Genomic DNA, 13,066 nt, shown 5'->3' on the forward strand with positions numbered 1-13,066 from the left:
GTGTCTCAGCTCTAACGTGGCTTTGTTTCCTGGCAGGACATCGACGGTCAAGCGCTCCTGTTGCTGACTCTTCCCACGGTTCAAGAATGCATGGAGTTGAAGCTGGGGCCTGCCATCAAGCTGTGCCACCAGATCGAGAGAGTTAAAGTGGCCTTCTACGCCCAGTACGCCAACTGATGTTGCCCTCTTGGGAGGTGACCCGTTCTCTTGGGATGCGGCGTCCTGGGAAGGTTTCGAGACTGAAGCTTTACTTTGCTGGGCGACGCGCGATGGTGCGTCTACAAGCCAGGGCCGAAAAGCAAGGAGCGTGGCGGACCTCTTCACCCCCCAGCCTGTTTGACGTTGCCGCGATTTCAGGCCCGCCCGCTACCACAGCGGTGGCTTCTGGACAGCGTCAGGCGCTGGAGGGCACCGAAGAGCTTCTTTGTACTTCCGTGTCTCCCATTTCTCCCGCCCGAGTCCAGGCAGCTCCCTGCAGACGCATTTCCTAAACCACGGCCCCGCTTTGCTTTGAAAACCAAGGCATAGCTGATGTCTTTTTTGGATGTGTCCGAGGAGGGCGCCTGGCTGGGAGGTTTTCTGCAGTCATTACGGATGCTTCTTGGACGGCAACGCACACGTGGCTTTCGCGGCATGAATGTCACCACGGTCTGATCTTGGTGGCGGCTCATTTCTCAGACGCACTTGCAGGCGATGTTTCAGGATGTGGTTACAGAAGGATGGGCTAGACCGTACTCGCCCGGCAGAGGTGCCTTTTAGGAAGGAGAGGCGATGAAGTGGTTCTTCCTGAGCGACGGACATCCGGAGCCTGTAGAGGGTTCCGTTTGCAGCCTTTTGTAGAACTTCACATACTGCTAACGTTCTGATTTAATTGCGTCCACATCAGGGAGTGGCTCCTTTAGTCTGGTGGGAAATGCTGAGCTGTGGACTGAAGGCAGAGCTTAATGGCAGGAACGGGAAGAGACTTCGGGAGGCTTTGAATAAACCATCCCCTCAGAAGGATCCTGTCCTGAATCCCTTGATGAGACTGGCTTCGAGCGCCCCTCCGATGCGCCCGGCCCTGGGACGTCCCAGGAGGCGGGCGTTCCCCACAGGAAGCCGGCAGTGACCCGGCCCAGCCCCGCTCTTCTTCCGCTGGCACGCCTGGCCACCAACTGCGATCTTGGGTGACCGGATCACTCTGGGACCCCTTGTCCCCATCCTGCTCCTGCTGAGAGTCCCGATCTGCCAGCACGAGACACACAGTAGGTGAAAAAGAAGCGTGGTCTCCACAACGTGGAGTGCTCCCTGCAGCCCGCCCTGGCTGGGAGGCTGCTGATTTCTGGGGCAGTTTCCGTTAAATCGGTTCAGTCCCTGGAAGAGAGATCTCTGGCTCTGAGAATTGGCTGGGTTTTGGTGACCAGCACCCCCTCTGTGTGTGTGCCCGTGAGGGACCCAGTATGGTCACTCAAACCCAAATGGACTGCTCCCCCCTGCCTTCCCCCCCCCACCCCCACACGCTGCAGCAGGTGTCCAGATGCCTTTCGGAACGTGCGTGAGGAAAACTAAACCTTTAGACGTGTCCGGAGGCCGACACCGAGAGCAGAGGCTGCCCGCCCTTCGGTTACTCCTTTTTACCGTCCACCCTCCATCTTTTCTCCTTGATGAGAGTCTCAGCAGCGGGGGTGACCATGAGTGGGCTTCTCAGCCGTCATGTGTCGGCTACGTTTTTAAGGCATGATTCTCTGTCGGATTTCGCAGAGTGTGGTGACTGACGCCGACCTTTGTTACGAATATTCTGTCCTGGCTACCAATGCAGATGGGAAACATATTTTGCAGGTGACTCTTCACTGTCTCCCCGTAGCTGATTTTTGCCACCAAGTTTTAAACATTTGGCAAGTGGCTCTTCCCGGGGCCCCGGGATGGAAGGGCCCCCCGCGTCCCAACCCGGTGCCGCTGGCCGTGTTGTCAGGACAGAAGCGTCCGCGCTGACCGGCGCTCGGCCTGCAGCCAGGCTTCTCTCTCCTGAGCTGAAGTGTCCCCCGCCTCGGTCCCCCACCCCTGCCTTCTCAGCCACATGCTTGCGGCCTTAACCGTGGCTCAGCCTGGGGCGCCCGCTGGAAAGGGTGTCCGTTGTGAGGTGTTTGGCGTTTTCACCGCGCTGACTCGCTTAGGACCCTTCACCGTGGCCTTTTCAAGCCGAGCTGTTCCCATTGCGCTTGGAACCACGAAGGCATGTAGTGGCTGCAACGCGTCTTTGTACTTTCGGGACGAATGTGACCTTCTCGTGCCCTTTCAAGTAAGGGCAACATGGGAACAAGCAGCTCCTTCCGGGCGTCTCTGGAGCCTCCCCCCCCCCCCCCCCCGCCCCCGCCAGAGCTGGAAGGTCCTTCTGCTGGTGGCCCGGGCAGGTCACGGCCACCACTGCTGGGTGGGCCTCCTGCTCCCCGAGGGGCCAGATGCCCAACACGCTCCTCGTCCTCAGTCTCTGTGCGGCGACCAGTCGCTTCACCCACCATGGTTTTGCGAGTGAGCCGTAAGGACGACGGGGCTGGGGCCAGAGGCAGAAGACCCAGCCCTGGGGGAACCTTCACGAAGGTCGTGTCCGGGCCGCCCGCTGGCCCGTCGAGAGCCGGAAACATTTTAGGACCAAGAAGATGCTTTTGCCGGGAGCGTTGCCCACGTGCTCCTGAACTTGGCTGCTCTGGGGATTGCCAGTGGCGGGTGTGGCCCACATCAGTAGCGGTTTGGTTCCGGAATGCTAAGGCGTCCGTTTCTCCGTAGGATTTACCCACACCAGCTTCCGCCTCATACCTCGGGCCAATTTGCGAGGAACATTTTATACCGTGTCGTTACTGTGCCTCTTACGGCAGGAAATGCTGATTTTACACCTCTTCCCCACGTGCCGCCACAGCCCCAAGCCTAATGTTTCTTGGTTGAAACACCTAACAGGCGATACGCCTCCCTCCCTTCTCCCTCCCCAGATGCTACAGTCGATGCTCTGTCTCCTTGATAATACTTTGGGACCAAAGTCCCGCCCTCTGTGTGCCGGGGTCCTGCATTACCTCCTGGAGCTGGCCGAGAAGCGTGTTCCCCTCCCGGCCACACGGACACTTTGCAGTCTGCACAGTGTGTGTAACTTGAGAAGCAGAAATGCCACCTCGTCTTTCGTGGCGAGAGGCACCACGCGGTCCCATCCAAAGACGAATGGAGTTTGTTCAGCCCCCGCCTTGCCGACTGCATTTGGACTGTGTTGGGGAAGCTCTCCACCCCCCACGACAATATAAACCTGAAAAGAGCAGGCTGGCACAGTGGATGAACCTCTTTGCTTTTCAAAAAAAAAAAAAAAAAAATTAAAAACCACCAAAAAACAACAACAACAAAAAAACGGAAACCAGTTTCCTTCACCGCGAAGTTGCATAGTACAGAGAACTCACCCGTCACTTTTAAAAGTAAGTTCCTCTGATCAAAGTTTGACTCGCACGCAGTGTTTGAGCTGCACGGCTACTACGGTTGCTTTTCCTTATTTGATCGTATCTGAAAGAGCGTTTCCTGTGTTTGCTTTGATTGGTTCCTCGGTAAATTCAAATGACCCAAGCCTTTGCCGCCGCCCCCTCTGACCCTTCCTGTGATCTCTGGAGACTTGATTTGGCTCTGTCTTTGAAGCTTGGTCTGAGTGCCCTAACTTCTCTCTCAGAATTTTGAGTGTTGTTATCAGGCAAGTTCTGAGATCTGCCTTTTATCTTACACCAGACACCTTTCTAAAGAGCCGTTCTCCTTTCGTTTTGCAAGCACTGGGGGTTTTCATACTTCTTTTGTAGAACGCCCCATTTCTGTACATAGAACTATAAAAACAGTAGCGTTGAAACCTTTGCTGTGGTTTGAGCATCATTGTCATTTTTTGGTGAAGGTGGCGACCCGAGGGTCCACGTACTCTACTGTCTTTAGAACGCTGTGATCGAGTGTGCAATGATTTGAAGGGAAGCGTAATAAATTAAGGTGTCTGTAGTTTTTAAGGAAGAAGTTGTTGAAGACGTGTACATAACGGCCCGTGTCTTTTGGTGCAATAACTAACCGCAAGGAAAAGTTCTGTTTGCAACCCAGTGTTGTCATGATTCTCTTAATCGTCTACCGTTCTTTTCCGTTTCAAAGTCTTCTGGAAATTGCTTTATCCCCTTCAACTCGGTTGAATATTTAATCTGGTTCTCCTGGCTTTTATCCCCAGAATTGGTTTACAGGTATCCCCACACACGGATGCGATAGAATCGAATCGTGCTATATCTGACCCACAGAATTTACCCAAGACATTGTCATTGCTGACACGTGGCGCTGCTTGGGTGTTCGTTTAAAAGCCACCTGTGGTTCAGGTGACAAAAAGAACCCAAGCAGTTTCCCGGGCGGGTAGTCTTTCCATCTTACTGACCTGTTCTCAGTGCGCCGGCGAGCACGTAGGTCTCTTGTGAACCAGCCCGGAAGCCAGGGCAGTGCTGCAGGTGGACCTAAAGGCTACCCCGAAGGAAAAGGAGAGTCCTGGGACCAACGTTTGCCGAAAAATCTGCTCGCGATGGGGAATTGGGAGACGATTTTTTTTTTTTTGAAACGACAGAAGAGAACAAAATCATCTCATTTGTTGTTTAGAATGGGAGGTAGCATGCTATCTGGAAGCATAAACTGTTCCTAGTCGTGAAAGGCCAAAGTTCTTTTGCTGTTTTACATTCCAGTTTGAGAAGTTTGTACTGAAATTCGATTCATATCTCGTGTGCCGTTCTGGTGTGTCCCAAGGAAAAATTCGTGTTTTCACTTTGGAAATTTGCAGCACAAAGGGCATGTTGTTTAGTTTGCTGTAAGACTGAATTCTGTATATATGTTTTCATGTAAATAAATGAAAATCTATATCAGAGTTATATTTTAATTTTTATTCTTAATGAAAAAAAAGACCCTTTTTACTTGAAAAAAATTGTAAGCCACATTGTTAATAAAGTACAAATAAGTTCTACAGCGGTGTTGGTGTCTTCGTACTTAAGGTTACTGAATGTTAGTTTTAGGGTTTGCATTTTGTTCTGGGTTTTTTTTTTTTTTTCTTTTTTCCAGCTTGGCACGAAAGCATACGTTTATAGGGTTTTAATAACTGTGACTCTGAAAGTCCCACGTGATAGCTTTCAGACTCACCTGCTAGCTTTGGAACTTTCTGTTCAAGGTGCTTGTGCTTATCCTTTTTATTAAAATACTACAATACGTCCTACACAGTCACGTGCAGTCTTTCCGTTTTCAGTTTTTGCAGTTCCTCCGTGATCTGGTGCGTTCGGAGGAGGACTGGGAGGACTGTGTCTGGGAGAATAGTACTTGACCGTGTTTACACGTGTGGCCGTCCCGTGAACGTCACCAGTGGGTGTCTGGCATCTCTGTTGGAACAAAAGACGTCCCCTTGCGCCCCTGCCCTGTGAGCGGTCTGCGTCACCGGTGGAGCATGTACCTTTCCCTCTGCCACTGCCCACGCCAGTAAGCATTACTGAGGGCAGAGCTCAGGCGAAGGGGACAGGGGCATTTAGGGGAAAGTGGTGAAGGAACCCTAAACAACTTCCCTTTCTTCCAACCCCAGCCCATCTGAACCAGCCAGCTTCTCTTCAAATACACTATTTTGCCCCTACTGACAATCAGGTTCTGTATATAGAGAGGTGTGTTTTGGGGTGACAGGGCGGCTCAGTCGGTTAAGCGTCCAACTTCGGCTCAGGTCGTGATCTCACTGCTCGAGAGTTGGAGCCCCTCGTGGGGCTCTGTGCTGACAGCTGGGAGCCTGGAGCCCGCTTCAGATTCTGTCTCCCTCTCTCTCCACCCCTCTCCTGCCCATGCTCTGTCTCTCTCTCAAAAATAAATAAACATTAAAAAAAAAATGGGTGTTTTGTTTTGAATCACGGGAGCGTTCTCTCTCAGCTTTTCTCCACTACCAAAAACAAAGCCTAAGATGGGAGACAAAAGTGGGAAGCTTTTGTTCACTTTCTCAAAATACACTAGACGCAAAGAAGTCAAAGGTTATGTGGCTGAGTAAATACGATTATTGCATTTCTATTTGTGCCTGAAGATCTTTGATGGCAAAGACACGTAAAGACTGAATATATAACAGGATAAAGTGGAAGCTGAACACGTTTCCGGACTTCTCAATGGAATGAATTAAGGCAAAAAAAGAGAGGGGGGGAAAAAAAACCCTTACATTTCTCTCCATCTTGCCACCAAAATCCAATTCTATTTTTAATGTTTCTGTTCTCTGGCAGGGCTGTTCACAACCTTCCGTTCCCTAGAAGCTACTCCCCATCCTTCTGGCATTTGGACTGCCACCATTTCATTTCAAGGCTGTGGGACGGCGTCATGCTCACTGGAGGTTCAAAGACCACATTAAAAAAAAAAAAAAGGCTGCTTGCATGGACGTGACCTTGGGTGGCTCCAGTGGGAAGACGGGACGTTTGTTTAATCAGCGAGCTGAAAATACTACATCAGAATAGTAGATGGGCCACAGTGACTGACTAGGGACTAATTTTATCAGGACGTTTTGTGACATCAGCCCCACCCTGGACTAGCTCATTTGCTGTCTGGAAGTGTCCTATTCAGTGGACTCACAGAAAAGTCTTCTTGTGTTATTCTTTTTTTTTTTTTAGATGTTTCTTTATTTTTGAGACAGAGAGACAGAGCGTGAGCGAAGGAGGGGCAGAGAGAGGGAGAGACAGAATCCGAAGCGGGCTCCGGGCTCCGAGCTGTCAGCACAGAGCCCGACGCGGGGCTCGAACCCACGAACCGTGAGATCTTGACCTGAGCCGAAGCTGGACCCTTAACCGACCGAGCCCCCCAGGCGCCCCCTACCACCGTTGCTTTCTTAAGCAGAGGCCAACTCAGCACAGCACCTTGTATTTTCTCTCCTTCCTCCCCTGCTTTAATTTCCACCTTCCCTCCTTTCTCTTGCTGGGTTATTTAATCCCACAACCACACACTAGCATAGAAGCTTGGCCTCAGACTCTGTTATCTTTGGAACCCCAAATTCGACACTGGGTGCCAGAGTCTTCTAGAAAATAGACCCTCCAGATGGGATTTAGAACAGGATTGCCGAGGCGCCTGGGTGGCACAGTCGGTTAAGCGTCCGACTTCAACCAGGTCACGATCTCGCGGTCCGTGAGTTCGAGCCCCGCGTCAGGCTCTGGGCTGATGGCTCAGAGCCTGGAGCCTGTTTCCGATTCTGTGTCTCCCTCTCTCTCTGCCCCTCCCCCGTTCATGCTCTGTCTCTCTCTGTCCCAAAAATAAATAAACTTTGAAAAAAAAAAAAAAATTTTAGAACAGGATTGCCACCCATCCGAAACCAATAGGAACCCTTTTGCCAATAGGAACACCTCTGGGATAACAGATCCCAGCAGTGGCCTCAACATCACTCAAGCTCTGGCCTGTGATTGACGAGGATGAACCGCAGGTGGAAGGCAAGGTTATGGGCAGGGGCGATGATATCAGTAAAGACTACAGAGGGGGCGGGGTGCACTTGGCCATGGTGGCCTTGGAAAGGAAAGTGACAGGAAAGCAATTTTTTCAGCTTGGGTGCATCCAAGGCAGCTTTCAGAGACAACTCTCATCTGACACAGCCGCGGGGAAGACCTACCGAAAAATCAGGCCCGGGATCTGATTATGAGGATAGCATTGCTGCCAAGGATATGAAGCGTGCAACCTTGACAGGCTTCCTTCCGCAAAATCAGATGGTGACTTTTTCTGATCGTCTACGAGAGAGCTTCCGAAAGCTGGGATAGGGTCACGGAGTACATAAGCCAAGAATCCTGAACCCTACGTTGCCCTGACCCCTCCTAGCTGGCAGGCCTTCCCCTTGCCTGAGGACAGAATGCAAAATGACCGTACAACCTTGGTTTGAGGACATAATTTGGTCCAGAACCCGGCTTCTAATCCAAAGAGCTCGTATATCAAAGCGAATTTCAAGAACCGTTGGCTCAGTTGTGATCGAGTGACGTTCGGCAGCACGTACTGCTCGTATTGCAAGACGTCACTCATTTAACAAGTTAAAATTTATTAGAAGTATTTGCTCTCTTGTGGGATACTCGCAGAACAGGTTACAATCCAAGGTTTTACTGTATTCTCGAGATGGGTATCACAATCTCCCTGCACGTCGTTGCTTCCACGATAACCAGATGGGGCTCAGGACAGCCCACACTGGGAATTACAAACCCTGATCCTGGAAGGATCTGTCCACACACCATAGGAATTGCGGGAAGTGGCTAATGTACCGGCAGAAGCTGGGGGTGCTTAGGCAGAAGTAGATAAGGAAGCTAGACCAAGCACTGGCTAAGAGACTGGATGTTGGGCATTTACCTGGGACTTGGGATTTAGCATTCTCGTAAGGACAGCTTGGAGCCAGTCTAATGCTTACCTGAGATGGTTCCCAGAGGTTGGCCTATAGTAAACACGATGGAAATGCCAGAACATTCTCTTTGCAGTATTGAGGAAGAAGTCAGAAGGCTGGCCGGACGATGGATCCACTCTGTAAAACAGGAGTAGGCCGATGCTCCTGCTTTTTTTTAGAATAGAGCTTTCAGGCACATTGAACTTGCACTTTCTGTCTTGGAAAGACAGTGGGGCATCTTGTTCTGAGCACGCAAGAGTTGGTCGTCAAGGGAGAGAGTATACGAGGAGCACCACAGGTTGGCGGTGTTGGGTCAGTGAATGCACTTTCCTGGATGTGCTCGGCACCCCACTGACTCCCGGACCTGTGCCTCCTTGATGCACAGCCCCAGACTCTGCGGCCAGTACTTACCCCCAACACCACGTGCAGTCACATCCGCTCCTCTGCCCCTTGAGGCCCGGCCCACACCGCCACACAGGCAGCCACGTGCACTGTGGCTCCCAGAGCCCATTGTACCAGACCCATCCAGACTTCCACGCCTTCCGTCTCTGCACCCAGGCGAAGCACTGGGCTGTGTGGACGGTGGCTTCTCCCCAGTGGCAGAACTGGAATCCGGAACCTGATCCTGGAAGTGCCAGGGGTTCATGTCTCATGGGCAAACGTTAATCAATGAGAGACAGGAGGTGACCAGCAGGTAAATTCCTCTGCCGTCCTCCCCCAGATGGACTTTCCCCAGTAGGGTGGTCTGGACATCTGCCCAGAGACCTCCCACACGTCTGAACAACCACTCGTGCCTTGTCATGAAATCCTGGCCAGCAACACAGTGCACTACGATGTGTTCACCCTTCCGTGCCTTCCTCCCCTCAGCCTGGGAGTCCACCAGTAAAGCTTCAGCTTATAAACTTATCTTCAGGATCTATTTTCCAGGGGACTAGCCGGAGGCAGGAGGCAGTTATTATTATAGTTGTATATGCACTGTACAAATAATAGTGGTGAAATATTCTGGTGTAATCCAGCCATCATCTGGAGCCTGGGAAACGTACAAGCCTTGTGCCATTGAGAACGCTCATCGTAACAGGAATCCTTTTTGGATTGCTTTAAGACATGGGTTGGAGGTTCAAATTAAAAATGCTCTTTCTGGTTATTAAAGTAATATGTGTGTGTTACAGAAAATCTGGAAAGGTGGGATGCATGGGTGGCTTAGGCGGTTAAGCATCCAACTCATGATATCGGCCCAGGTCATGATCTCACGGTTCATGAGTTTGAACCCTACGCTGGGCTCTGTGCTGACAGTGCAGAACCTGCTTGGGATTCCCTCTCCACCCCCCCCCCCCCGCCCCCCTCTCTACCCCTTACCCCGGCTCATGCTCTCTTCTCTCTTTTGAAATAAATAAACTTAGAAAAAATTGAAAGTAGAGGGCAGCCATTAAATTTATTCTCTCACTACATCTAGTTACCATGTTACCGCACTTCCACGTATATATTTATAACACAATATTGAAATCAAGTTTATGTCACTTAAAAATTGCTCGTCAGTTTATTTTGTAATCATGCTCTCTGGGGTGGAGTTAATATTTTTATGCCTCTAATATTTTTTAAAGCTTCAATACGTGTACGGGGCACCTGGGTGGCTCAGTTGGTTAAGCGTCCGGCTTCGGCTCAGGTCATGATCTCACGGTTCGTGAGTTCGAGCCCCGCATCGGGCTCTGTGCTGACAGCTGGGAGCCTGGACCCCGCTTCAGATTCTGTGTCTCCCTCCCTCTCTGCCCCTTCCCCGCTCATGCTCTGTCTCTCTCTGTCTTAAAAATAAAAATAAAAACATTAAAAAAATTTTTAAAAAGAAAGCTTCAATAAATGTTGAGGTGATTCATCATAACAAATGTTCGTGTGCCACTCAGCTCTGACAAATATGACTGTTTTGCCATATTTGCTTCAGATTTATGTATTTTGTAAAATCTTATAGGTAGAGTCGAAACCCCTTTTATCTCCTCCCTGGTTCTGTTTCCCTCCCTCGCATCCCAGAGGTGACCACAGTTCTGACTTTGGCGTGCTCCAATTGTAGGTGGTATTTCTATATTCTGACTGCATTTGTATGTAATCATAATGACTCGTGCTTCTGTTTTGTGGGATCTCACTATTTTAGCGAGTGTTATCAGGCTGCACGCCTCAGAGTGCAGTTTGCTGTTTTTGCTCAATATCCTCTTTGTGAGAGTTACGCATATTAATGTATCTCTGATTCATTTCCTTTCACTGTTGCATAAATTCCACTGAATGTAAGACAATTCCCTTCTCCATCCTCCTACTCTTGGACCTCAGTGTTTCTGCTGTACCAAACATTCTCGTACAGTTTTTATTATGTACACGCGCTGCGGTGTCTCTGGGATGTCTCTAAAGGTGGACTTGTGGGTCATGGGCTGTGCCTCTTCTCCGCTTTGCTGGATGTCACCTGTGGCGTCGCAGGGGGGATCCCAGTGTGCAGTCCTGCCGGGGATGTGGGAGCCACCCTGGCCCCACACCCCTGCCCGTCTTTGGCCGAGCTCCTAGTCATTGCTAATCTGACGAGCATAGACGTGATAACTCCAGAGAGTTTCCATTTGCGCTTCTGTAATGACTAGTGACCTCGAGCGTCTTTGGCCATTCCTGTCTTTCTTGCGAATCGTCTGCTCATAATATGACCACACATTCTCATTCTCTCTCCCTCCCCCGCTTCTTCCTCTTGCTGATTTATAAGCGTTTCATAAAATGACTCCTTGAGGTTAATCCCCTATCAGTTGTCTGCACTGTAAATTTGTCCACTTTGTTTTCCTCTCGTCACTTGACTTTGTCCTTTGTCGTTCAGAGAGGCGTTTATTTTAATATACTTCAATATAGCATCCTTTTCCGTTAGGGTTCTTGCTCTTATTCTCTTGTTGAAGAACCCGTTGCTACTTGGAAGACGTTCAGATGGTCTCTTTTATTTTCCTTTAAAAGTGTTACTGTTTCCAGCCCCTCCAGAATATTTTGGGGTGGGGGGGAACTTGGTGTTTCCCGTATTATCCAGAGAGGTGATACCAGTTCACACTCCTGCCATACGAGCATCACACCTGCACGAAGTCCTCACCAGGGCTTGGCAGAGTTTGTGGTTATTGCCGGTCCGAGGAGTGTGGGAACGGTACGGTCAGGGAAGGAGTCAGACCATCAAATGACTCTGTTCTATCTGCTGAGGATTTTCTCCTTTTCCCACAGACCTGCCATTCCGATCTGCGTCACTTGTAGCGTTTATGTATACGTGTGGGTCTGTGTCTGGCCCCATATTGTGTTTCATTGGTCTGTTTGTCCATCCCGATGTCATTGCCACACTAAGTATTAGGGCTTTATAATAATTCTTGATACTCAGAAAGGGAAATCTGCCCATCTTATTCTGACTCAAAGCTGTCTCGGCTATTCGTAGTTTTATTCTTCATCGTGAATTTTAGACTCAACTTGTTGAACTCCAGAGAATACTCTGTTGCGATATTGATTGGAATTCTATTAAATTGATGGGAACATCTGGAAATCATTGACCTCTTTCCTCCTGTTGAACCTTTCTGTCCAGAAGATGGTGCAATTATTTATTTACTCATGTTTTTTTTTTTTTAAATAAGTTCTTCAGTAAGGTAATGATGTCAGTCTCCATGAAAGTCATCTTGCCTAAAAGTCTCTTCATTATTACCTTAAAAACACACACACACAAAACATTCCAAGCAGCAGGTGTTATGAGAGCATGTTCTGAGGACAAAACTACATTTTGCATTATTCGGGCTATTTAGAAATGTGATTTTTTTAGCCCATGTGAAAATTCATATTAACACGGGGTTCATCGAAGTTTCCATTCCCAAAACGCTCAGCTAGTTGACATTTCTAAATGTCTCTTCTGCATAGTTTAAGTCTTAGTAAAAAAACCTCAGTTTTTCTGCAAACGGTTTGAAAAAAACGCTTTGCATGCTACCCCTTCTGACTTGTCATAAATCCCTGTAGCCGAGAGGTGTGAAGTTAGAGCGGTAGGAAGGTGGGAACGGTCTCTTTGGTTCTACGCCTCACACTGATCGTGCTGACCTACGACATTTTGAACCAAGTGGCCCATGCTCTCCCCTCTGTTGGCACAAACTGTTGACCCTGTTGTAATACAGGCACCTGTGCTGTATGTCACCGACCAACTGACCCAGCTGAAATAGGGCATCCTTAACACGCAAGTGACCTGATCGGTGCTGTCCCAATAATCCCTATAAATGAGCTGAAATGGAAACGTTTTATGAGACACTCCGGCTTACGAGCAGCTTATCATTCTGGCGAGAAACCCAAGAGAACGCCGATGGCATCTGACAAAAACGATTCATGCCTATTAAGCAGATGCACGGTGCTGAGTCCATTAGGGAGAAAAACAGCAGTGTCCTAGCTGCTCATCAGAGGGCGGAAGGCCACGTGGAAAGGAGGCAGACCGTTCACAGAAATCGCTGCCGAGGAAAACAGAGCTGATGTGTGTACGAGGGGGTTCAGGCTGGGACTCAAGAGGGACGTGACGTTTCCATCGCTTCTCAGATCCCTCTACAAGGTCCCAGACTACTGGTCAGCAGTATCGAAAACTCGGACGCCTCCGGGACAGTGAGGCCAACGGTTGCCTTGTCTTCTCATTTTCTAAGGGCGACCAGAAATCCAGATATTTCTGTGAAATTTCCAAATTGTTCG

At 49.6% G+C, this 13,066-nt stretch overlaps 1 protein-coding gene across 7 annotated transcripts in view; it reads left to right on the forward strand.

Annotated features, from left to right (window-relative positions):
• The window catches only part of SFMBT2 (Scm like with four mbt domains 2), a 230,042-nt gene extending 225,067 nt beyond the window's left edge, over positions 1-4,975 (forward strand). For all 7 annotated transcript variants that reach the window (XM_086715006.1, XM_086715007.1, XM_086715005.1 and 4 more), the window contains one exon: positions 37-4,975. In XM_086715006.1, the coding sequence (XP_086571132.1) occupies positions 37-177 (141 nt within the window). In that variant the 3' untranslated portion in view covers positions 178-4,975. The remainder of the gene's footprint in view (positions 1-36) is intronic.
• The last annotated feature ends 8,091 nt before the right edge of the window (positions 4,976-13,066 follow it).

The sequence above is a fragment of the Puma concolor genome, chromosome B4 (assembly GCF_028749965.1).
Source record: "Puma concolor isolate L17-30 chromosome B4, mPumCon1.1.hap2, whole genome shotgun sequence".
Taxonomy (NCBI): Eukaryota; Metazoa; Chordata; class Mammalia; order Carnivora; family Felidae; genus Puma; species Puma concolor.